Here is a 27,447-nt window from a genome sequence, read left to right on the forward strand (position 1 = left end):
CACTATCTCCTTCGTCAGAGGTCTGTTGAACATCTAGCCCACCTTCTCTAATTTACCTTCACTCAAACAAAACTGTATGCACAAAGTTGGCAATACTCACATTCTACAGAAAAAAACACATGAATCATCATAAACGCTGTGCTGAGCGCGGAACACATGAAAACTACAGTGCTGGTTCTCTTCAGAAGGTTAAGAAGTGCAAAAAAGCAGCATAAGAAAAACCGAGTTAATAAAAGCCGAAAAATTACAAAATGTCAATGTGCAACCACTTTTTCTTTATTTGAACCTGTGGTATCAACGTTCGATACGACACTTGTTACGGGTTGCAGATATCGACCGCGGTCCGTAATAGATATCGCTGGTTCCGCGAGTCGCGGCTACCGCCTCTCCGCGGCTTCTGACAAGTATCTGGCGAGCTCTCGTCCACTCTTGCTCGAGAAGTCAACTAGGGATGTAGCATAGCCTTCTGCTGATAGGAAGCAACCTCTAACAAGGCGCTTAGTTAAGTATGGCATAAGTAATGCCTCTCTAGAAATCTGTTTGTAATTACATTATGCAGCATATGAAGAAGCCTGTAACACAAGTTAAGTACAGTATATATTATTTTTTACCAACGACTACTAATCATTTTAGACGTTGCAGATACAGACTATGCAGCCAGCTCCTTATGTATTTCACTGCCAAACCTGCAGTATATGTTTCTATTTAGCATTGGCCACCAGTCATCATAACAACTGACGACGAGAATCATAACATAACCTACGCTGACAATGAAGGAGAAAGAGCAAGGCATTATAACATTTAACAAGAGTCAAAAACACCGTAATTACACGTAAGTTTTATAAACAAGTACTGTTTTTAATACAATATAAAAATACCAAAGAGAGAGACATATTATGTGTACGGTACTGTATTTCCAGAATGAGCACAGAAGCGAAACCCCTGTGGTTAAAAATATTGTTTAATTGCAGTAAGCTTAAGGCGGAGAAACCAATAATAGTTTATTTCGATAGCTGCTATAGAAGAGGGTCATGCAGACAAACATATCATACAGAGAAGTAGTTCTAAGTTCTAGAGGACTGATGACCTCAGAAGTTAAGTCCCATAGTGCTCAGAGCCATTTGAACCACTCCGCGCAGCATTCTCTCTCTCTCTCTGTCTCCGTCTACCTCTCCCTCCCTCCCTTTTTACTTAAATTCTGGTTTTCCCTAAGCTTCATAATGTTCTTTAGTGCTTAGCTGTACTGAGCTCACTAAGAATCCGAGGACCAAGACATCTGTCGACCAGGAGGGTGTCTTTCATCACCTCAAGGAAAATACTAAGAGGTTATGACTGTTTTATTAGTGATAGGTCTCTACTATTAAGAAGAACCGCAGTCTTAAAAGGAAAACTAGAACTTGGCGTTTAGTGTACATGGCTTGTGTGAACGAGATAACATGCCAATGTAGGTAAAAACTGTTACAGTACACACAATTTCTATAATTTAAGATCATCTGCAGAAACGGAACGGTTATTTGACTGTCAGTGGATACTCAGAATTTAAAAAAAAAAAAAAAAAATACTGTTTGATGACACATTCCTGAGGATGAATATATGAACTGAACTCGGTGGATATTACTCTGAAGTCTTAAATCAAAGCCGCGAGGGATTAGCCGAGCGGTTTAAGGCGCTGCAGTCATGGACTGTGCGGCTGGTCCCGGCGGAGGTTCGAGTCCTCCTTCGGGCATGGGTGTGTGTGTTTGTCCTTAGGATAATTTAGGTTAAGTAGTGTGTAAGCTTAGGGACTGATGACCTTAGCAGTTAAGTCCCATAAGATTTCACACACACGCATGTCTTAAATCAAACACCCCTTAGATTGCAGAAGTACTCTGCTGCTTTTGGCCTCTCTGCTTGAATAATTTTATAACAAATTATTGCCTCTCATTTTTAACGACATGTTGACACCGAATTTACAAATTTTGTTTCGTAAGCTACTGGCGCTGTTTTATCCGATACCACAAACAGGAATCAGGTTCAGCAAAGCGGACATGGATGTAGTATACCTTCCATGAAGTGTATCATAATGATTATCTTCTATCATAGAGAGGCCGATGATGGTGTAACAGAAAACAAACTGATTACAATAAAAATTAAACTTATAAATATAGCGGGAGGTGTCATACCTACTACATGAAAATGAGTCTGAATCTGCAGGCAGAACGGTTTGCCACCATGGACGTTTCCAGGGCTGTCAGCGATTATACTACACTAGGAACAGTTTTAATGATTTCTTTCGTGAGTGATAATGTGGATATGTATGCTGAAACGGGAAGCCGTCCAAGGGTGTTACTATCGGCTGTTTCGGAATGACAAAATCTGGCCAGCGTAGAGAGCTCGATGGACTACTAAAGATGATCGAAGTGAATAGAAGACATCATAATCATAGTCATCACCACCGTCATCATGACTGCCTGTAGACTTTTCCATGCATTTTCAGGTAAACGCATTCATGTAGCTCCTACTGTTTTTCAGACACCATTTACCCAGCTTCCAGATGTCTCCTTTTCTCACTTCGTGGAAACCACTGGAGAACTTTCCTTGTCCACCTACCGCCCATTCGCCTGACTACTAGCACCACCCACTTCCCTTTCATCATATTACCGTCATAATTACGTCTCGGACTCCAGTTCGTTTTTCTGACTGTTTTAGCACTTGCCAACATGGGTCCCTTCATTGTCCGCTCATCTATCCTCAGTTCTTGTCTGGTTCTCCTACAAACCACCCGTGTCACACTGTCGTTAAACTGAAACTGTTGTACAAATCGACTGTAAGCTTCTATTTTCAGACGCATCAGATGCTTAGTTTTGGAAACCCTACTAGCTTGACAAAAGCACACTTCATTTTAACTTCTGCATTATTTTGTACTCATTGTACATTATTTCAGTCTTATCATAATCTATATTCTGCCCAACGTTCAAACAGTCTATCTCACTTTTATGTTACCCAGTGTTGTTGGTCAGCACTTGAGGCAAACATTACTATGTCCTCAGCAAAACGGCAGGTGAGTCCCACTGAAACATGTTCGTTGTTTGGCTTCCCAATTAAAGAATTTGTGATTTTTCCCTTGCGACATCTGAGAATAGTTTTGGTGATATAAAGTTTTCTTGTTCGCCTCCTCTTCTGTTATTCATTTCATTCAACAGGTCTTGTAATTCTTTGTCACTTTCATTGAGGATAGACACGTCATCGGCGAATCTATTCACTGAGATTTCTGTTTTAATCTCAGTTATCAACATTTCTTTTATTCTCGTCATTCTTAATCACTCATGCAGGTTGGGCACCTAAGGAGAAACCCGGCATCCCTGCCTAACACATTTTCTAATCTGATCACTTTTCTTTCGGTCTTTCAATCTTATTTTTCCGTCTCGATTGTTGCACATATTGTAAACAACTAACCTTTTCCATTGCTTATACCCATTTTTATCACATTTCAATTTGGACAGTATAGCGAATGCATTGTCCATCGTCATAACTAAAATACATAAAAGTCAATAGCCATTACAGTAGTACACGCTTGTATGACTACCAGCACCACAAACGACGAAGAGATTGAAAGAATGTGTAATGGGATAAAATAAATTAAAGGAAAGGAATGGAAGATGAAACAGTAGCACAACATGGAATGGAGGAAAGAAATGAAAGGGCGGCCGCCTGGTAGAATATTATACAGTGCTCAGTTTAATCATTTGTAACACTTGGTTTAAGAATAATAAGACGGTTTTAAACGTGAGTGGGACGTGGAGACACCTAATGGTTTTAGACGAGTTACTTATTAGTAAGATACTGAGCTCTAAACCAGATTTATAAAGTGTAATGTTTTCAGGAGTATATGTGAGCTCTGGCCACAATTTATTCGTTCTGAACTGCAGATTTAAACCTGACAAACTATATAGATATCTTTGTAGACGTCTATAAAAGAAGGTACGGTTTAGAATTCACGACTTCTAGGAACATACGGCCCAGCACGCCAGTATCGTTTATTTTTGAGAGATGCATATGGGGCTTGTATATGGCATAATGGAATGCCGAAACTGGTAGTAAAAATAAAATAACATCTGAACTGCAGGTTTTTTGGCGAATTTTATTGTTAAAACATGACAAAATGTTATTGATTAGAGGAGAAACACAAAGCTGTTGCTGTGATATACGTACCGTCTGCAGGAAACACAAACAAATCTTTGGAGAAAAAGCAAGCAGATGAATGAATTTCAGGAGCTCAGATGGAAAACTAAAACTAAGGTGTGAAGAAAGGCTGAAAAATGAAATAAATGTATAGAAGGACTAGACAAACGAAACTAAATTGAGAACAATACTATAGGAAGGGAAGAGGAAGTAGATGAAGACGGTGAGGAAGCGGTATATCTCGAAAGCGAAAGCACGTACGTGATACCTCTTGCATTGATTTTTAATGCCAGAAAAACCTGGTGTTATCAGATTGATCCTATGAGTTAAAGTTGATACTTCCCTTTCGCATTAGCAGGAAACCGTGCTGCTGACGCCTTGTGAGTTAATAACTAAAAACCAACATTATACGTGGATAACATAGACAAAGCTGGAAACTGCAGCTGTGCGGTCTAATAATGACACCTATCTGTTTGTTGCTTTGAATGCAACTGTTCTTTTTTATTTTTGCCTATATTGCAAAGGGACGCATAAATACAAGTCAGCTACTACCTTTCACTTCGATGCCACAGACTGTTTAGAAATTAAGATGAACATATAACAGTTGAGGACATCAATACTGAATAGTGCTTAAGCTTGTAAGAATAAGTAAGTACTCTGAACCACTGAATCATGTGTCGGAAAGCGCATCAAGTAGCTACAAGGGTAAGGGAATTATCTTCGCCTAAACCTTGTGCAGAGACAACTACGAGGGAAGAGGAACTGGTAACCGCCCGTCATATTACCTCCTGAAGATTCGGATGTTGTGGCCAAAACTTGGCTTGCACTCCCTCGAGCAGCGCCCAGTGGAGTAAACGACGATGAATTAGAATTCATTCCGATTGAATGCCTTCGAATAGATCTGGATATTCCTAACTCTGCGGAACACCAAGAGCTGGGTGCTGTACTCCGTGCTAGCACGAAATCACATCTGCAGAATTCTTGTGATTGGCCCGTGAGAGAGACTTGAGGTAAGTCTAAGCTAACTAAACGAAACGAACTAAATAAGAATGGATCACGTCTGATTTGTTCTTTTATTAGATCAGTTTGGGAGGAGTGACGTAAGCAGTCATCCCTTTCACATAGTCCTGATGTCAGCACAACGGACGAATGGTAACAAGTGAGATCTTTTTGCTGGGGTAGGGGGCTGAGTCTACTTTCTAATGTTGGTAGGAACCAAAAACGTGTACCATGAGGCCTTGGAAGCATGTTTGTTAAGGGGACTCAGTCCACTTCTTTCTAACGGAATTCTGCCACAAACCTTCGCACGACCGTCATTGCAGCTTGTTCAAGGACGACAAGGTTTTTAAATGAGCTTTTCCGCGTCTCAGTAAATCTCTTAAATAGTAGGGTATAATAATTGCTCAAATAGCTCTACCTCTCCTAACCTATTAACAAGTAAGGGGCAGTCAAATGAAGAAGAGACATATAGAAGAAAGTAAATTAGCTACTTATTATTTCTGAAGTAATTGTCATAACTTTTACTACATTTATCCTACTGCGGGACGAACCAAGGTTGTACCCAGGCGTGCACATCTTCGAAGAAAACGACGGCCATGATTGTGTTTCTTGAGTGCTCCAAAAGTATGGAAATCGCATAGGCAGAGATCGGATCTGTATGGAGGATATGTAAGGGCTTCCCAGTGAAACTTCTGCAGCGTAGACGTGTGGACCGGTATTATCCTGAAACTGAATGGTGCCGTCTGTCAACATTCCTGGACGTCTGGACTATGCTGCTGAAGTTTCGCTGGAAAGCCTTTACACAACCTCCGTACAGTCCCCTTGTCTCCCCAAGCGATTTACATAGTTTTGGAGCCCTGAAGAAAGGCACTTGTGCCCGTCGATGTGCTTCGGGCGAAGAGCTATACTCTTAGGTACAATCATGGTTCAGTAGGCAACAGCAAACATTTTTCCATGAAGGAACTTACGATCTTGTCTCATCGTAGTATACTTTTGAAATAGTAAACAATTTACTTACCTTTTTTCCATGTCTCGTTTTCATTTCACGGCCCTTATACAGGGTGAGTCACGTAAGACGTAAAATCCCTTTTATTTCGTGAAGGAGTACACATATCGAAAGGCGGTTTCCAGAAAATGTTAGAGCGTCAGGGCCACGTGTCTTTTTGTTTGTTTAATGCTTTTAGCGCTCGTATCAACGAAAATACTGAAGCAAGTACGTTTTTTTAAAAATGAAACAGTATCCTTTTTATAACTGCATTCGATAAGTCTTCAGAAAACAATTATAGTCATTAGTGTTTGTTCATGTTGACGTTGAAACCTTTCGTAAAAAAATTCGAGAAATGTGATAGATTTCGAGAGCCCGGTGGCCGAAATCAGCATTAGCGGTGCAAAAACTACCAAGCAGAGAGCTCGTGCTACGCTGTGTCAGAATATCAACACATTTGCCTGTTTACTTGTCTGCACTTCGGGCGGCTTATTTCTGCTTAAGTATTCGTTCCATGCAGGCATTTACACCAAAGAGGAGTGGTTGGATATACTACTTTTATGTGGCGAACGATACAGGACCATCTATCCGGATCGCCAATGTCCGATGGGCCATGCAATTCACGAATTGTTAAGACGCTAGTGCGGACAGGCTGCTTGAAGACAGAAAGAATCAAAAAAGAAAACTGCAACCGTAGAGAAGACGAAGAAGTTATTCTGGCTGAGACGCTAATGAATCCACACAGTGGTACGAGGCATATTGCTAAGGAATGTGGAATCAGCCTACGAGTGTCATTCGCATCCTGCATCGACAGAAATTTCGTCTGTCAATACATCAGACACTCGGCAGCCACGATTTCGAACGTCGTACAGAATTTTGTCGGCTTGCCCTTCAGCAGCTGAGAGCCCTTGTTTTTCCAACGTCTGCTCTTTCCAGATGAAGCACTGTTTACTAATCACGCTAAAGTTAATTTCCATAACTTGCACTACTGGGCGGCCGAAAATCCACACTTGTTTCGACAGGTGCAACATTCACGGTCTTGGAGCGTAAACATATAGTGCGGCACCATAGCAAATTACATTGTGGGGACCTCAGGCATTCTAAATTGACATTCGTACGCATACTTTCTGACGAACATTCTGCCGGTTCTTCTAGAAGAGGTACCACTGGTTATTCGATAGTGTATGTGACTCCAATACGACTGCTCATCTACATCTACATCTACATCCATACTTCGCAAGCCACCTGACGGTGTGTGGCGGAGGGTACCCTGAGTACCTCTATCGGTTCTCCCTTCTATTCCAGTCTCCTATTGTTCGTGGAAAGAAGGATTATCTGTGTGATTCTCTGTGGGCTCTAATCTCTCTGATTTTATCCTCATGGTCTCTTCGCGAGATATACGTAGGAGGGAGCAATATACTGCTGGACTCTTCGGTGAAGGTATGTTCTCGAAACTTTAACAAAAGCCCGTACCGAGCTACTGAGCATCTCTCCTGCAGAGTCTTCCACTGGAGTTTATTCATCATCTCCGTAACGCTTTCGCGATTACTAAATGATCCTGTAACGAAGCGCGCTGCTCTCCGTTAGATCTTCCCTATCTCTTCTATCAACCCTATCTGGTACAGATCCCACACCGCTGTGCAGTATTCAAGCAGTGGGCGAACAAGCGTACTGTAACCTACTTCCTTTGTTTTCGGATTGCATTCCCTTAGGATTCTTCCAATGAATCTCAGTCTGGCATCTGCTTCACCGACCATCAACTTTATATGATCATTCCATTTTAAATCACTCCTAATGCGTACTCCCAGATAATTTATGGAATTAATTGCTTCCAGTTGCTGACCTGCTATTTTGTTGCTAAATGATAAGGGATCTATCTTTCTATGTATTCGCAGCACATTACATTTGTCTACATTGAGATTCAATTGCCATTCCCTGCAGATCCTCCTGCATTTCAGTACAATTATCCATTGTTACAACCTCTCGATACACCACAGCATCATCTGCAAAAAGCCTCAGTGAACTTCCGATGTCATCCACCAGGTCATTTATGTATATTGTGAACAGCAACGGTCCCATGACACTCCCCTGTGGCACACCTGAAATCACTCTTACTTCGGAAGACTTCTCTCCACTGAGAATGACATGCTGCGTTCTGTTATCTAGGAACTCCTCAATCCAATCACACAATTGTTCTGATAGTCCATATGCTCTTACTTTGTTCATTAAACGACTGTGGGGAACTGTATCAAACGCCTTGCGGAAGTCAAGAAACACGGCATCTACCTGTGAACCAGTGTCTATGGCCCTCTGAGTCTCGTGGACGAATAGCGCGAGATGGGTTTCACACGACCGTCTTTTTCGAAACTCATGCTGATTCCTACAGAGTAGGTTTCTAGTCTCCAGGAAAGTCATTATACTCGAACATAATACGTGTTCCAAAATTCTACAACTGATCGACGTTAGGTCTATAGTTCTGCACATCTGTTCGACGTCCCTTCTTGAAAACGGGGATGACCTGTGCCCTTTTCCAATCCATTGGAACGCTACGCTCTTCTAGAGACCTACGGTACACCGCTGCAAGAAGGGGGGCAAGTTCCTTCGCGTACTCTGTGTAAAATAGAACTGGTATCCCATCAGGTCCAGCGGCCTTTCCTCTTTTGAGCGATTTTAATTGTTTCTCTATCCCTCTGTCGTCTATTTCGATAGTATTTCGGCCTTTAGTCTGTCATCCTCTGTTTCAGTACCATTTTGGTCACAGAGTGTCTGGACATTTTGTTTTGATCCACCTACCGCTTTGACATAAGACCAGAATTTCTTAGGATTTTCTGCCAAGTCAATACGTAGAACTTTACTTTCGAATTCATTGAACGCCTCTCGCATAGCCCTCCTCACACTACATTTCGCTTCGCGTAATTTTTGTTTGTCTGCAAGGCTTTGGCTATGTTTATGTTTGCTGTAAAGTTCCCTTTGCTTCCGCAGCAATTTTCTAACTCGGTTGTTGTACCACGGTGGCTCTTTTCCATCTCTTACGATCTTGCTTGGCACATACTCGTCTAACGCAAATTGTACGATGGTTTTGAACTTTGTCCACTGATCCTCAGCACTATATGTACTTGAGACAAAACTTTTGTGTTGAGCCGTCAGGTACTCTGTAATCTGCTTTTTGTCACTTTTGCTAAATAGAAAAATCTTCCTACCTTTTTTTAATATTTCTATTTACGGCTGAAATCATCGATGCCGTAACCGCTTTATAATCGCTGATTCCCTGTTCTGCGTTAACTGTTTCAAATAGTTCGGGTCTGTTTGTCACCAGAAGGTCTAATATGTTATCTGCACGAGTCGGTTCTCTGCTTAACTGTTCAAGGTAGTTTTCAGATAAAGCACTTAAAAAAATTTCACTGGATACTTTGTCCCTGCCACCCGTTATGAACGTTTGAGTCTCCCAGTCTGTATCCGGCAAACTAAAATCTCCACCCAGAACTATAACATGGTGGGAAAAACTACTCGAAATATTTTCCAAATTATCCTTCAGGTGCTCAGCCACAACAGCTGCTGAGCCAGGGGGCCTATAAAGACATCCAATTACCATGTCTGAGCCTGCTTTAACCGTGACGTTCACCCAAATCATTTCACATTTCGGATCTCCGTCAATTTCCTTCGATACTATTGCACTTCTTATCGCTATAAACACGCCTCCCCCTTCACTGTCCAGCCTGTCTCTGCGGTATACATTCCAATCTGAGTTTAGGATTTCATTACTGTTTACGTCTGGTTTCAGCCAACTTTCTGTCCCTAGTACTATATGGGCATTGTGACCGTTTATTAATGAGAGCAGGTCTGGGACCTGTCCAGCTCACTCGTCCCGTGTAACGCAGATGCTGAATACGAACTTTCCTTGACCTTGGATAGGATAAAATTCTGTTGTCAAATGGCCTGCGAGGTCCCCCGATTTGACTCCTCGATTTCTTTCTTTGGTGAGCATTCAAAGGGGCAGTCTATGACGAAGCACCATGAACACCAGACGATAAGTGTCGTCTAATCGCCATTGCATTATCTTAACTTATCGTCCATTGTAATGACATCTGTTCATCGTCCATTAGAACGGCAATTGCAAATGTGCCTTTCAGTCTATGGTCAATAGTTCGAACACATGCTTAAATAAAGGATGAAGCTATTTTCCTAGCAGATTAAAACTGTACCGTACCGAGAGTCGAACTCGGGGCCTTTGCCGTTCGCGGGCAAGTGCTCTACCACTGAGCTACCCAAGCACAACTTACGACTTTTCCTCACAGCTTCACTTCCGACAAAACCTCGTCTCCTACCTTCCAAACATCACAGAAGCTCTCCTGCGAACCTTGCAAGACTAACGCTTCCGGAGGAAAGGATATTGCGGAGACATGGCTTAGCCACAGCGCGGTGGACGTCACCAGAACGAAATTTTCACTCTGCAGCGGAGTGTGCGCTGTTATGAATCTTTATGGCAGATTAAAACTGGAGGAGAGCTCTCGCAGGAGAACTTCTGTGGAGTCTGGAAGGTAGGGGGCGATGTACTGGCGGAAGTAAAACTGTTAGGAGTGGGCGTGAATCATGCTTGGGTAGCTCAGTGGAAGACTGAGAAAGACAAAGTTCCCGAGCTCGAGTCTCGGTCGGGCACACAGTTTTAATCTGCCAGGAAATTGCATATCAGCGCACACTCTGCTACAGAGTGAAAATTTCATTCTGGAAAAATTTATGTTTTATGATTTGTGTGGATAGCAAATCATTATTAGTAAATTGTTTATTTCATTTACGTGACTACTGCAACGTCATACAAGTCGACAACGTGTACTGCACGTAGCTGGCAGCACCGTCTTTACGCGCTAACGTTCAGCATGAAACGACGTTTCATTAACAAGAATATTTATTTTGAGGGGTACAGGTGGTCACCAAAGTATTTTTAATAAAATGTGTAGCTCAACGAATGTATCCCAAATGATATAATTTAGAGCAGCGAAGATAGAGACAGCTGTCCGACAGTATGCACTTTACCTCTAAAAAGCACACAGCCACGTGCAGGAGAAGATAGGTCAAATCTTCCTTCCAACATTTAATTTGATACAGTAGTTGCTTTTTGCAGCGTATAAGACCACTTTATTTTTGAAGAAGGAACATCATCAGATTTCTCTGTTTCGTCTCACGTAAATATGGCAGGATAAAAAGACCTTTGGAGAAAAGAGATCCACTTGTATGAACATCAAGAGCTCAGATGGAAAACCAATTCTAAGCAAAGAAGGGAAAGCAGAAAGGTGGAAGGAGTATACAGAGGGTCTATACAAGGGCGATGTTCTTGAGGACAATATTTTAGAAATGGAAGAGAATGTAGATGAAATGGGAGATATGATACTGCGTGAAAAGTTTGACAGAGCGCTGAAAGACTTAATTCGAAACAAGACCCCTGGAGTAGACAACATTCCATTAGAAGTACTCACAGCCTTGGGAGAGCCAGGCCTAACAAAACTCTACCATGTAGTGAGCAAGATGTATGAGACAGGCGAAATATCCTCAGACTTCAAGAAGAATATAATAATTCCAATCCCAAAGAAAGCAGGTGTTGACAGATGAGAAAATTACCGAACTATCAGTTTAATAAGTCACGGCTGCAAAATATTAACACGAATTCTTTACAGACGAATGGAAAAACTGGTAGAAGCCGACCTCGGGGAAGATCAGTTTGGATTCCGTAGAAATGTTGGAACACGTGAGGCAATACTGACCCTACGGCTTATCTTAGAAAATAGATTAAGGAAAGGCAAACCTACGTTTCTAGCATTTGTAGACTTAGAGAAAGCTTTTGACAATGTTGACTGGAATACTCTCTTTCAAATTCTGAAGGTGGCAGGGTTAAAATACAGGGAGCGAAAGGCTATTTACAATTTGTACAGAAAGCAGATGGCAGTTATAAGAGTCGAGGGGCATGAAAGGGAAGCAGTGGTTGGGAAGGGAGTGAGACAGGGTTGTAGCCTATTCCCGATGATATTCAATCTGTATATTGAGCAAGCAGTAAAGGAAACAAAAGAAAAATTCGGAGTAGGTATTAAAATCCACGGAGAAGAAATAAAAACTTTGAGGTTCGCCTATGACATTGTAATTCTGTCAGAGACAGCATATGGCCTGGAAGAGCAGCTGAACGGAATGGTCTGTGTCTTGAAAGGAGGATATAAGATGAACATCAACAAAAGCTAAACGAGAGTAATGGAATGTAGTCGAATTAAATCGGGTGATGCTGCGGGAATTAGATTAGGAAATGAGACGCTTAAAGTAGTAAATGAGTTTTGCTATTTTGGGAGCAAAATAACTGATGATGGTCGGAGTAGAGAGGACATTAAAAGTAGACTGGCAATGGCAAGGAAAGCGTTTCTGAAGAAGAGAAATTTGTTAACATCGAGTATAGATTTAAGTTTCAGGAAGTCGTTTCTGAAAGTATTTGTATGGAGTGTAGCCCTGTATGGAAATAAAGAGGGAAGGGAAATTTGTGGCACAACTTGACTAGAAGAAGGGATCAGTTGGTAGGGCATATTCTGAGGCATCAAGGGATCACAAATTTAGTATTGGAGGGCAGCGTGGAGGGTAAAAATCGTAGAGGGAGATCAAGAGATGAATACACTAAACAGTTTCAGAATGATGTAGGCTGCAGTGGATACTGGGAGATAAAGAAGCTTGCACAGGATAGAGTAGCATGGAAAGCTGCATCAAACCAGTCTCTGGACTGAAGACCACAACAACAACACGAATGTGAAATAGTTTTCCGAAGTCCTTTGTCATACGCTAGATTGTAACCTATGTCTTATTTCCATATGCAACATTCGCAGGTAATCCTGCATCTAGGTCGTAAAACGGTTCAAGGGGAAGTGAAACTTGATTTCGTAACTCAGGCCTACCCTAAGGTATACAACTACGCAGCCTGATCCGAGGCGTCTGCTTGGCAGTGTTTGCACCGCAAGTGCCGTTTCCAGCCACATTCTAGGACATTTCCCGAATTTTTTACGACAGGTTTCAAGGTCAACTTTAACAAACCCTATATCATTGTAACTGTCATCTCAAGAGCTATCGAAAGAGCAGTTGTAAAAAATATACGGTTCCGTAAGAAAAGTACTTTCTTTAATATTCCCGTTGATACCAGCGTTAAAAACACTAACCAAAGAAAAACATACGTGCCCCTCGACAATGATCTAACGTTTGTCGTATACCGCGTTTCGATATGTGTAACTGTTCACGAAATTAAAGGGATGTTACGTCTTACATGACGCAACCTGTATATGAATTACTAATTAAGAACACTATCAAAACTTTTGAAAAATGATCTCTTCCGCTTGAAAGACAATTTCATTTTCCATCTTATATGCTATGGAATCAATGTCATTTATCTCAGACGATCAACTGATTCCGGCGCTGTGGCATTTTCCAATTGGCGCTCCTCCATAGAGAGCAAATATATTATATTTTAAAAAGGGTGACGGGTTTCGGTCAATGTTTAGTCATCCTCTGGCTGTTACTATGTAAATGTTGAAAATTGTTAGAGAAGACATGAAGACGAACACAACACTAAAGGATGATATAACCACAGAATAAGTGGAAGAAGACGTAGCCTTGATGTCTGCTGTAGCAGGTGGTACGGAGCACGAACTGCTCGCTGCTGGTGTGAAAAGTAACCGCTGCATGAGGCGCAGTTGCCGTCGCACGAACAGAGAGAGCTCCACTCACCATCTCCAGCATTACGTCGACGATGGTCAATGGCCGTGAAATACAAATAAAATCAGTAAAAATATAATTGTGGAATGAAATATTTAGATCACGATAACATTCATGTAAAAATAAAAATAGATTTGCACGAACTAGAACAAAAGAATATGTAAAAGAAGCATAATAGAGAAATAAACCATTAACATTCGAACTAGATCTAAGGTGATTTGTGTGAAGACTCATGTGTAACCTATGTACAGCAAAGATGTCTCACAAGGATGCTACCAGTAACCGTAACAACGGTATGGAGATCGATACGTTACTATTTCAAGACAAAGATACAGAAAGATGGCTTACAATTTTTTACTCGGAACGTAATCAGAATTGTATACAGAAGAAACACAACAGAAACAGTGCCAATGATACTAAAAAAAATATACAAGAATGACCAAAGAAAATAAACCATTGACATTAAAATTAGGTGGTGTAGACTGTGTTTGTTATATTTTTAAAAGAATAGAGGCTTTTGAAATTCGGTGTTACGAAATAATGCAGAAGTTAAAATGGGTAGCTCGAATAACTACCGAAGAGGTAGACTTCAGTTAAGTAAGTGATTGCTTGATGAGAGACATCCTAGGGGGTTCAGTAAATTGGTAGCTTGGTAATGGAGCATAGTGGGTGTGAGGAGGGAGTACAAATTTTCGAGGGTGAGCAGGGCAATAAACAGGTTCAAATCTCTGTAGGTTGCATCCGTTGCGCAGAGATAAGGATACTTTGCACATGGTAGACCAACGGCGACAACTGCATCAAACCAGCCTTGGGAGTGAAAGCCATAACAAAACAACTCAGTTTTGAACAGTTTAAGGTCATAATAATATAGTTCAAAACATAGACTCGGCACTCGTTTGTGCAGCGTGGAGGATGCCCGTGGCTCCCCGGCCTCCGCAGCGCCAGCAGCAAGAAGCGGCTACCGCACGCCCAGCTTCTCCTCCTCCCAGCCATTAATCCAGATCACACGCGCTCCTGCGCTCCAGGCGTGAGCCGGTCTCTGATCTAATCGCGCGGTAGGTTATCCACGAATTTATGGCGTATCGCGGTGACGCGCCGTACTAACAGGTGTTTTTCATCGTCAGCGTTCGTGTGTTGACAGGAAAATTGATTATAAAAGGAAGTGTGTCAATCAATAGCAGCAGGTTAGCGGATCCTAGTTTGATTTCTGTGGTGGGAAGTGGGGAGTGGGGGAAAAGGGGGTCGGAGTCACTGATTCTTACTTCCCCTCTGCCTCCCTACCCCTTTCCGACAACTAAACCTTGCCTTGAACCGCACTTTCAATGTAACATAGTTGTCTAAGATTTAATAATAATTACGACAAAAAAGGAGAATTATCCAAATAGGACCATTACTCCCGATTGTCGGATTATATGGCGGGCGACAGACGGGCTCTACATCCAGGAATGACGGTCTGGGGTGCGATATCATATCGTAGCAGGACCTCTTTGATTATAATGGGAAGCACCCTTGCAGCACAGCGGTTCGTCGACAATGTTCTACGGTACGTTTTGTTGCCGAACAAGGCACGCCATACATTTCAGCAAGATAATGCCCGCCCGCACACGGAGAGAGCTTCTGCTGCTTGTCTTCGTTCTTGCCAAACCCTACCGTGGCCAGCAAGTTCCCCGGATCTCTCCCCACTTGAGTATGTCTCGAGCACTAACGGCAAGGATCTCCAACCATTTCAAGATTTTAACGATCTAACGCTCCAATTGGACAGAATTTAGCACGATATTCCTCAGGAGGACATCCAAAAACTCTATCAATTAACGCCAAGTCGAATAACTACTTGCATAAGGACCAGAGATGGACCAAAGCATTATTGACTTGCTCAATTCGTGGAGCTCTTTCTCCTGAATAAGTCATCTATTTTTTCTGAAATTGTAATTATTTGTTTGGACACGTACGCCACGTTTACCGATTTTCGTCCCATTCGGATAATTCACTCCTGGTGCATCGCCTTTTTTTTGTCTTACAATGTATAGTATTAATTGGTTTACGTTATTGCCTAGTAAATCACTTTAGCGTGTGTCGTGCTGTTGATTTATAAATTATAACTCACAACTTTGACAACACACGATGCAAAATTCAAGTGATCACTCACTGTTATCAATTTTGTTATCTCGAACACAGGTCTGCGTGTTGTGGCTGCGTTGAGCAAATACTATTTCCGACTTTAATATCCACACCCGTTTCGGTGAAGTTTCACCATCCCTTTAAATCCATTTCATTTTCTTAATATCACATCCTGATGTTTGTATAGCTGTCTGTCAGATGCAGTACGAGTGAGCACAATAACAGTTCTACTGCAAACAGCGGATCGCTACAAGAGTAATGGAATGTTGTCAGATTAAATAAAGTCATTTTGAGAGAATTACATCAGCAAATCTGACACTGCAAATAGTAGAAGAATTTTGCTATTCGGACAGCCAAATAACTGATGATAGCCGAAGTAGAGAAGATATAAAATGCAGACCTGGCAATAGCAAGAAAAACATTTCTGAGAAAGAAAAATTTGTGAGCATATAATACTATTTCAAGAGTGAGGAAGTTTTTTGTGAAGGTATCGGTCTGAAGTTCAGCCTTGTATGGATGTGAATCGTGGACAACAAGCAGTTCAAGAAAGAAGACAATAGAAGCTTTCGAAATGTGATTCTACATAAGGATACTGAAAATTAGACAGGTTGGCGAAGTAACTAACGGCGATATACGGAACTGAAATGGGGAAAAAAGAAATTTATGGTAAAAATTGACTAAAAGAAAGGATCGGATGATAAAATCCATCCTGAGGCTTAAAGAAATCGTCAATTTGATAATGGAGGAACTGGGGGGGGGGGGGGGGGGAAGGAGAGAGGAGGGAGGTAAGATTGCAGAGGGTGACCAAGAGAAAACTGCAATAAGCAGGTTCAAATGGGTGTAGCTTGTATTGGCTAATCAGAGATGAAGAGAATTGTACAGGATAGGCTAGCATGGAGAAGTCCACCATATCGGTCCTCGGACTGAACACCACCACTACCACCACCACCATCACCATAACGACAGCACGTGAATCAAAATACAGAAGATTTTACATATTCTGTGACGTTGAAATCACAACATATGCAGCAGAAATCAGAAAAAATTCACTGATTCTGTGACGTTGGCATCGCAACGGTCTTTCGAGCAAACAGAAGCTCTGAAGATGAATCAGTGCTACGGAATATACGTTCAAGAATAAAACTCGCTGTTGACACAGGACAGTTTTCAAAAATAGCCATCTGTTTAAGAGATTGCATTCTCTCCAGCAAATCGCACTGGCAGCCCGTTACGTATTTCACTTTAGTACCACGGCCACTTTTTTCTAGAACCATTCCCATTTCACTTTCTCTCGTCTAGATATCCTTGTTTAATGCCAATCCTATCGCAGCGTACACAGTATTCCTTACTCCGCCACCCCCTCCACTCGCTCCCCGTCATAATTACAGATTATCGCTTCCAATTATCCCAACTCCCAACGGTCAAACTGCATATGCTTGGGAAAAACTCACTTCCAACTCCCCACTCTGTCTAGTCCCCAAGCATATCTGGCATCTTTTTACGTCCCATAATTCCATTCAGTCAGAGGTTTTTTACTCATATCTGGTAATCAAGTTTACATCAGCAGCATTACAACACCAGCTCCATCACCATAGCAGATGCACATCTCCACATGACCATTATCTGATTTAATCGATTAAATTCGGAAACTTTTATCATCATTTTACGTTTTCGTATTCACCTTTATTGTAATCAATTCTTGCACGGTTTGTGAGTACACTACTGGCCATTAAAATTCCTACACCAAGAAGAAATGTAGATGATAAACGGGTATTCATTGGACAAATATATTATACTAGAACTGACATGTGATTACATTTTCACGCAGTTTGGGTGCATAGATCCTGAGAAATCAGTACCCCGAACAACTACCTCTGGCCGTAATAACGGCCATGATACGCCTGGGCATTGAGTCAAACAGAGCTTGTATGGCGTGTATGGCGTGTACAGGTACAGTTGCCCATGCACCTTCAACACCAGACCACAGTTCATCAAGAGTAGTGACTGGCGTATTGTGACGAGCCAGATGCTCGGCCACCATTGACCAGACGTTTTCAACTGGTGAGAGATCTGGAGAATGTGCTGGCCAGGGCAGCAGTCGAACATTTTCTGTATCCAGAAAGGCCCATACAGGACTTGCAACATGCGGTCGTGCATTATCCTGCTCAAATGTAGGGTTTCGTACGGATCGTATGAAGGGTAGAGCCACGGGTTGTAACACATCTGAAATGTGACGTCCACTGTTCAAAGTGCCGTCAGTGCGAACAAGTGGTGACCGAGACGTCTAACCAATGGCACACCATACCATCACGCCGGGTGATACGCCAGTATGGCGATGACGAATACACGCTTCCAATGTGCGTTCACCGCGATGTCGCCAAACACTGACGCGACCATCATGATGCTGTAAACAGAACCTGGATTCATCCGAAAAAATGACGTTTTGCCATTCGTGAACCCAGGTTCGTCGTTGAGTACACCATCGCAGGCGCTCCTGTCTGTGATGCAGCGTCAAGGGTAGCCGCAGCCATGGTCCCCGAGCTGATAGTCCATGCTGCTGCAAACGTGGTGGAACTGCTCATGTAGATAGTTGTTGTCTTGCAAACGTCCCCATCTGTTCAAATGGCTCTGAGCACTATGGGACTCAACTGCTGTGGTCATAAGTCCCCTAGAACTTAGAACTACTTAAACCTAACTAACCTAAGGACAGCACACAACACCCAGCCATCACGAGGCAGAGAAAATCCCTGACCCCGCCGGGAATCGAACCCGGGAACCCGGGCGTGGGAAGCGAGAACGCTACCGCACGACCCCCATCTGTTGACTCAGGGATCGAGACGTGGCTGCACGATCCTTTACAGCCATGCGGATTAGATGCCTGTCATCTCGACTGCTAGTGATACGAGGCCGTTTGGGATCCAGCACGGCGTTCTGTGTTACCCTCCTGAACCCACCGATTCCGTATTCTGCTAACAGTCATTGGATCTCGACCAATGCGATCAGCAATATCGCTATACGATAAACCGCTATCGCGATAGGCTACAATCCGACCTTTATCAAAGTCGGAAACGTGATGGTACGCATTTCTCCTCACACGAGGCATCACAACAACTTTTCACGAGGCAACGCTGGTCAACTGCCGTTTGTGTATGAGAAATCGGTTGGAAGCTTTCCTCATGTCAGCAAGTTGTAGGTGTCGCCACCGGCGCCAACCTGGTGTGAATGCTCTGAAAAGCTAATCATTTGCATATCACAGCATTTTCTTTCTGTCGGTTAAATTTCTCGTATGTAACACGCCATCTTCGTGGTGTAGCAATTTTAACTGCCAGTAGTGCAGATACTTATCTGCCGCCAGCCCGTTCCTCTTTGTGGGAATGGAACAAAAAATTAACTAAAAGCAACAGCAGCAGCGACAGGTGGTAGCAGAAAAATAGCTTATACACGGTGAGAATTGTAGAGAACGACCTGTATCAACGACAATGCCGGCACCCGACTACGAATCTACGAACCAAAGGTGCCGTATCATCGCCGGCCGCGGTGGCCGTGCGTTTCTGGCGCTGCAGTCCGGAACCGCGGGACTGCTACGGTCGCAGGTTCGAATCCTGCCTCGGGCATGGATGTGTGTGATGTCCTTAGGTTAGTTAGGTTTAAGTAGTTCTAAGTTCTAGGGGACTGATGACCTAAGATGTTAAGTCCCATAGTGCTCAGAGCCATTTTGCCATATCATCGTTGACCTCCGACGACGCTCCCTGTGACCGTTTAGCAAATGCGGATATCACACGATGCCAGCACCAACAACAGTATGTGAAACTGTAAGCATTGACACTTTAAACTGTTATGAAAATTATCAAGATTGACATTAATTCAGTTCATCTGATAATGAAACTAATTGTTCCAAAACTTGTTGCTCATTCAAGAAAATAAAAATGGGATGAGGTTGAGTAAATCGCGGCCGTTTGTAGAAAATTCAAATTCTCGGCTTTTTTTTTCGGAAACACCAATCGCACAAACCTAGCGAGGCTGTGCATCTACACTCCTGGAAATTGAAATAAGAACACTGTGAATTCATTGTCCCAGGAAGGGGAAACTTTATTGACACATTCCTGGGGTCAGATACATCACATGATCACACTGACAGAACCACAGGCACATAGACACAGGCAACAGAGCATGCACAATGTCGGCACTAGTACAGTGTATATCCACCTTTCGCAGCAATGCAAGCTGCTATTCTCCCATGGAGACGATTGTAGAGATGCTGGATGTAGTCTTGTGGAACGGCTTGCCATGCCATTTCCACCTGGCGCCTCAGTTGGACCAACGTTCGTGCTGGACGTGCAGACCGCGTGAGACGACGCTTCATCCAGTCCCAAACATGCTCAATGGGGGACAGATCCGGAGATCTTGCTGGCCAGGGTAGTTCACTTACACCTTCTAGAGCACGTTGGGTGGCACGGGATACATGCGGACGTGCACTGTCCTGTTGGAACAGCAAGTTCCCTTGCCGGTCTAGGAATGGTAGAACGATGGGTTCGATGACGGTTTGGATGTACCGTGCACTATTCAGTGTCCCCTCGACGATCACCAGTGGTGTACGGCCAGTGTAGGAGATCGCTCCCCACACCATGATGCCGGGTGTTGGCCCTGTGTGCCTCGGTCGTATGCAGTCCTGATTGTGGCGCTCACCTGCACGGCGCCAAACACGCATACGGCCATCATTGGCACCAAGGCAGAAGCGACTCTCATCGCTGAAGACGACACGTCTCCATTCGTCCCTCCATTCACGCCTGTCGCGACACCACTGGAGGCGGGCTGCACGATGTTGGGGCGTGAGCGGAAGACGGCCTAACGGTGTGCGGAACCGTAGCCCAGCTTCATGGAGACGGTTGCGAATGGTCCTCGCCGATACCCCAGGAGCAACAGTGTCCCTAATTTGCTGGGAAGTGGCGGTGCGGTCCCCTACGGCACTGCGTAGGATCCTACGGTCTTGGCGTGCATCCGTGCGTCGCTGCGGTCCGGTCCCAGGTCGACGGGCACGTGCACCTTCCGCCGACCACTGGCGACAACATCGATGTACTGTGGAGACCTCACGCCCCACGTGTTGAGCAATTCGGCGGTACGTCCACCCGGCCTCCCGCATGCCCACTATACGCCCTCGCTCAAAGTCCGTCAACTGCACATACGGTTCACGTCCACGCTGTCGCGGCATGCTACCAGTGTTAAAGACTGCGATGGAGCTCCGTATGCCACGGCAAACTGGCTGACACTGACGGCGGCAGTGCACAAATGCTGCGCAGCTAGCGCCATTCGACGGCCAACACCGCGGTTCTGGTGTGTCCGCTGTGCCGTGCGTGTGATCATTGCTTGTACAGCCCTCTCGCAGTGTCCGGAGCAAGTATGGTGGGTCTGACACACCGGTGTCAATGTGTTCTTTTTTCCATTTCCAGGAGTGTATCAAGGCAGAAGTTTAAATCCCTTTCTGACCATTCTACTGTGGGTTTTCCATGGTTTCCTTAAATCGCTCAAGGCAAATACCCGAATGGTTGGTTTGAAAAGAATACGGTTAATTTCTTTCCCCACCCCTCTCCAATACGAATTTTTGCTCCACCTTTTATTCCCTAAACCTTGACGTCTTCTTTTGCGTCTACAACACACAGGGAACAACTGAAGACAACAGAAAAGGTGACCAGTCTCAAAATTGGATGGTACATACACAACAAAAAAGTCCACAAATTAGACTACTTATGAAAATCAGAACCCTTGAGACAGCTAGTGATCAGTTCGCCAACTAATATGCAACTCCTGTCTGTTTCCGCATAGGCAGAAAGTTCAAAACGAAGCATTCTGAACGACTCAGATCCCTAGAAATAAACATGAGACACTACTTTGTTGTTGGAAATATAATAAACCCAAAATTGGGAAGGTGCGAATAGGACTCGCGCACTGAGGGTTCCGTACAAACGTACTTACGGATCAGGGTACATAGACTATAAGAGTAGGCCATTTCGGAGAGTATCTCAGACTGGTCAGTGACGTATTACGTCACTTAGCAACCAGCATTGACACGGTAGCGCAATCGTTCATTGGTAAGGCAAACTGCAAAATAATTTTTCGCGTCTCTTTTCATTCCATTTTTAGCATCTGACTTATGGGGTTCAAAGATGATTCGAAAGAATTAGTTTTTGAAATATTCGAAATGAAATGTTGAGCGGTAAAAGCACTGATGACGCACTTGTTAACACCCAAAGCTAGTTCTAGATGCTCGTCACTAAACCTTACCCTTAAAGAAAACGCTGAATATTTTACAGTCTTACGTGCAACTTTAGTTCAGACATATTTACAGAATATTATGAGAGTGATGCCGAAAGTTACCTAATGATGATGACGTGGAAAATGTAATTCGAAGTTGCTGAAGATGAGGCGGCTCAGAGAACACTTCTTATCGCCGAATAGGCCGGTTCATTGCATGCCATTTGGCTGTTTTATTCAAAAAACTAATGCTAATAAAAGTTTTCGATCTTACATAAAAATCAATAGTATTTTTCCGATGGCGAGAAATCCTGGTTGTACTAGTACTGTTACTGATACCATCAAGCGTCTGCAAGGTGAAATATTTGTTCCATGAAAAAACGCAAAAATAATTTTGAAATCTGACATGTGGAGACGTAAGCCCACCTTTCGAATTTGCACCTATCCAGTCTTGTTCAGCTGTTACTTTTGCGTCGACATGGCGTTTTGCTGTTGTAATTCCTAATGAGCTCTTGATGTTTTAGCACCCGAATGCGATGTATCCTGCCAAGTATTTTAAGGCATCGCGAGTAACATCTTCATTGGAGATCGCTGAATCACTGAGATCGCAATTTCGATGCAAATCTTTCTCATCTGATGTATCGTGACGTGACATGTCAGGTACTTTGAGGCAAAACTCAGTAGAAGAAAAAAATTATTCGGACACTATATCTTCTGCAGAAGTTTACTCTTTGTCCTCTGCAATGGAAGCACCAAGGGACAAAGGGATATTTGTCACACTGCCAGTCGGTATTAGTAGGCGAATTCTATTTTTAACCTCTGATGGCTTTGGATTGTTATAAAATGCAGCAAGACCAAGAAGTCTAGAAAAACAATTTTCGAGACTATTTTGATTTAGGCTGATAGTCAACATGTAGGTGCCCCTGAATTTTTCAAATCTGTGAAAAACCCAAAAAGTGCATTTATTGGTGTAACTAATATTTTTTGAAACGGTAGGAGGCTCTTTTCCCTACTCGCATATTAGAGCAAATTTCCAAAAACCTCTTCAGGCAATTTTCTTAAATTCTGAGGTTGTAACCAAGCGTCCTTCGAGATATTAGCGGAGAATGTATCTCACAGCTTGGGCAGTGTGACATGAAAATAACTGTGCAGGCGTCTAATGCTGTGACGTGCACGTCTACCCACTTTCACCTGAGCTTGCGATAAGTGTTAGGTGATCGAAAGATCACTTGTCTGATGCTGCTGAGACCTTCTGTTACAGTCATTGTACATAAGGTGTAAGTAGGCTGTTTAGGTTTTTTTTATTGGTAACGCCACGTAGCGCTCTGTATGAAAATCACTGGCTGTGCTGTGTGCAGTCTGTGGCTGGTTTGCATTGTTGTTTGCTATTGTAGTATTGGGCAGTTGGATGTGAACAGCGCGTAGCGTTCGCAGTTGGAGGTGAGCCGCCAGCAGTGATGGATGTGGGGAGAGAGATGGTGGAATTTTGAGAGCGGATGATCTGGACGTGTGTCCATTAGAGACAGTAAATTTGTAAGTTCATGACATCCAGTCTTACAAATTTACTGTCTCTAATGGACACACGTTCAGATCATCCGCTCTCAAAATTCCGCCATCTCTCTCCCCACATCCATCACTGCTGGCGGCTCACCTCCAACTGCGAACGCTACGCGCTGTTCACATCCAACTGCCCAATACTACAATAGCAAACAATATATATATATATATATATATATATATATATATATATATATATATATAAAGACCTTTGAACACTTTTAAGCTGTAGTGGCGTTGGCTGTATTGCAGTAGTTCGAGTAACGAAGATTTTTGTGAGGTAAGTGATTTGTGAAAGGTATAGGTTAATGTTAGTCAGGGCCATTCTTTTGTAGGTATTATTAAAAGTCAGATTGCGTTGCGCTAAAAATATTGTGTGCCAATTTAGTGATGATCAGAATAAGTGAAGTGAGAAATGTCTGAGTACGTTCAGTTTTGCTCAGCTGTTTGAAAAGCAAATAATGTAAGGAGTTTATCACCACAGTCACTCATAAATTTTTCTAAGGGGATGTTTCATATGTCGACCCTTAGCCGAGGATACCTCACTGGAATCTTCCGATTTTTTTTTGTAGTTTGTGTAATTAGTGTAGCTTTTGTTTATTGCTAGCGCGTAATTGTAGAGAGAATCTCCTTTGTAGTTGCAGTCTTTCATTGTTGTACAGTAAAACAGTTGAGGCATGCATGTAGATTTGCACCAAGTATTTCGCAGCTGCGCTTGCAATTAACTAGATATTATTTTCAGTGCTATGTTAATGTGTTTTCTTATTTTCCTCTTCAGATCGTGCTTTTCTGTGTTATCGTGTGAAATATTGTGACAATAATAGCGTGTGAAAAACGTAACACTAGGCTCCAAAGTAAACTGAGAAATAATAGAGACGACGAAAGCAGTGTGTTAGCGACACCGTGTAATGAATTAACTAATGTTCAAAGTAGTAATTTGGTAATTGTGCATAGGGAAATGGAGCGGGCTGCAAATAATAGTGTAGGCAGTGAAACAATTAGTGAACAGGGAAGCATTATCTATCGATCGGTCGGCCATAGCTTGCCTCAGGAATCCGAAATGACAGGACACAATCTTGCGAATACTGTAGATTCAGGTTTTGCGTCCTCGCCGTTTTCTCAAATAAGTCAAAACACATTTTCTGCTTTTCAAAATGCGAATATTGCCGGTTCAAATGCACTGCCGAATAGCACTGAGGAACATGTTTCAGACACCAGTGCATTGTTATTACAATTAATGCAACAAATGGGACAAAAAACTTCAAAACTTAGACACAATGGAACAAAATCTTCAAAAGTTAGACACAATGCAACAAAACCAGAGACAAACACAACAAAAGTTTGACACAATGGAACAAAATCTTCAAAAGTTAGACACAATGGAACGAAATCTTCAAAAGTTAGACACCACACTTGAACAAACACGTGAAGATTTCACTACTGAGTTACACAGCATCGAATAGAAATGTCTAAAAGTCTGTAGTGACGTAAAAACACAAATTTGTGAGCCTTTTCAACCTATCTTTTCGAGGCATGAAAATGCATTACAGAATCACGAAGCAGCCATAAAAGAACTGCAAACTATTGTTCATGAAATCACGACACTTTGCGGGCTAAAATTGTCGCAGTTGCATCTACCGATTCGGTTACGCTACTTGCAAAACTTAAAGGACACAGTAGATACTCTGAAAATTGGTTCAGCATGACGCATGGAGGAAATTAGTTCATTATCAGAGAAACTAGTCGAACATTCGGATCAGCTAAATAATTTATCTACGAAGGTAGATGATAATCTGAATGACACAAGACTGGTAGTCTTTAATGATACAGAAGAGTATGAGCACATTAGGAAATTCAAACAAAATCAGAATCAAATTAATACGCAACACCAAAGAAATCCGTGAAGTACAAGATCAGTTGACGCAGGTAATACAAGAATTACATATTTCAGAGGACACTCGCGCTCCAATACGGGGAGAGGGACATAGAAATATGAAACAGCTACAAAATAATAACACAGGGCACTTCGGAAAGTATGAAAGAAATTGGCAAGGTTCATTGAATTTTGAGATGGAGCCGCCGAAACGACGTAACAATGACCGACATGCGACTCGCCGACATGATGATTTTGACTATAAGCTGTTTATTACTACACGTAAATTCAAAACATTTAAGAATTCCGGCAACGACATTCATCCACAAGCGTGGCTTCATCAATTATCTCATTGTTTTCCTCCCAACTGGTCATTAGAGCACAGATTAGAATTTATGTGTGGCTACTTAGAGAATGAACCAGCTGTGAGAATGCGATCGGTCATTCACGATTGTCACAGTGAAGGAGAATTTTATCATGCCTTCCTCTCAGCATATTGGTCTCAAGCTACACAAGACCGAGTAAAACATAGCATCATAATGATGAAACATTTCCCACAATCTGAATTTTCCAGTCTTGTGAAATATTTTGAAGACATGTTGCACAAGAATCAGCACCTGTCAAACCCATACAGCCCTTCAGAACTCATCGGCATTTGCTTAATCAAATTGCCTGAACATTTACGACATATTATTTTAGCAGGACGTTGCAAAGACGACACTGATGTTTTTCAGGGACTCTTACAAGAATTGGAAATCGACACTGACAATCGTGGGATGCGAAAACAGGAACACAACAATTACAGGTCACATCCGTCACAATTCCGCAATGAAAGAAATAATAACTGGACACGACAAGGCTATTCTTACAACATAAATCGTGAGCAAAACAGACACCACTCATATGACAACCGTTGGCACAGTAGTAATAATTACAGAGAAAGATCGCATTTCCATAGTAGTGAATGTGACAGAGACAACCATAGGAACAGACAATATGGAAACCAAAACAATTATTATGAAGGGAGACAGAATAAGTTCAGACACAACGGTCCTCCGCTCAGTTACGACTCAGGGAGAAGTTCTCCACCACGTGATCGACAAGAAATTAATTACAGAAATTACCGACATGACGACAGACGATATAATCATAACGACAGACCTGAATTTCATGAGGACTGGCGAGATTGAAACAGGGCAGGGCCTTCTCGTCATGGTGAATTTGTAGAAGTTAGGTCTCCAAATCCCAATAACGACGCGCGCCAACAAAGAAACAGACAATGATTCACACCGCAGGCAGCCACGTGCGCCAGCTGGCTCAGAGAAAAATAACATAGAGCCTAACCTCGAGAAAAATTCCAGTATTCTTTACCGACGTATACCACATGATAATTCTGTTGAAGCTGGAGCTATGCATAGTAGGAAGAGTAAAGGATTGCACCACATTTCACATGTAAAACCGTTTATTGAAAAATAATCTGCTTTTTAATTTAGTCTTTGCCATAAAATTTTTCACTTCACGCTACTAGTACGCGGTGTCACACTTAGAAACTGTTATAATGCAACTATGTTTTGAAGTTAACTATCCAGTCTAGAAGCTAGGGAACATATTTAGACAGTAATTACCACTGCATTGTGTTAGTGAACAGAGGACACAGTGTTACTGTGTGTGTACATTCTTGCTTGTTAGTTGCATGATTACATAACGACTATAAGGCTTACATACTTAGAACATATACCAGTACTGCTAATGATATTTTACTGCAACAGTTTGG

At 42.5% G+C, this 27,447-nt stretch overlaps 1 protein-coding gene across 3 annotated transcripts in view; it reads left to right on the top strand.

The window, feature by feature from the left end:
• Positions 1–27,447, top strand: part of LOC126474978 (uncharacterized) — a 117,337-nt gene that overhangs the window by 24,917 nt on the left and 64,973 nt on the right. The window contains exon 5 of one of the 3 annotated variants that reach the window (XM_050102506.1): positions 710–831. The exons of the other annotated variants lie outside the window; for them this stretch is intronic. Within the exon in view, the coding sequence (XP_049958463.1) occupies positions 710–738 (29 nt within the window). The 3' untranslated portion in view covers positions 739–831. Of the gene's footprint in view, positions 1–709; positions 832–27,447 lie in introns of those variants that run through there. 3 annotated transcript variants of the gene reach the window in all.

Source organism: Schistocerca serialis, chromosome 4 (assembly GCF_023864345.2).
Source record: "Schistocerca serialis cubense isolate TAMUIC-IGC-003099 chromosome 4, iqSchSeri2.2, whole genome shotgun sequence".
NCBI classification, from domain to species: Eukaryota; Metazoa; Arthropoda; class Insecta; order Orthoptera; family Acrididae; genus Schistocerca; species Schistocerca serialis.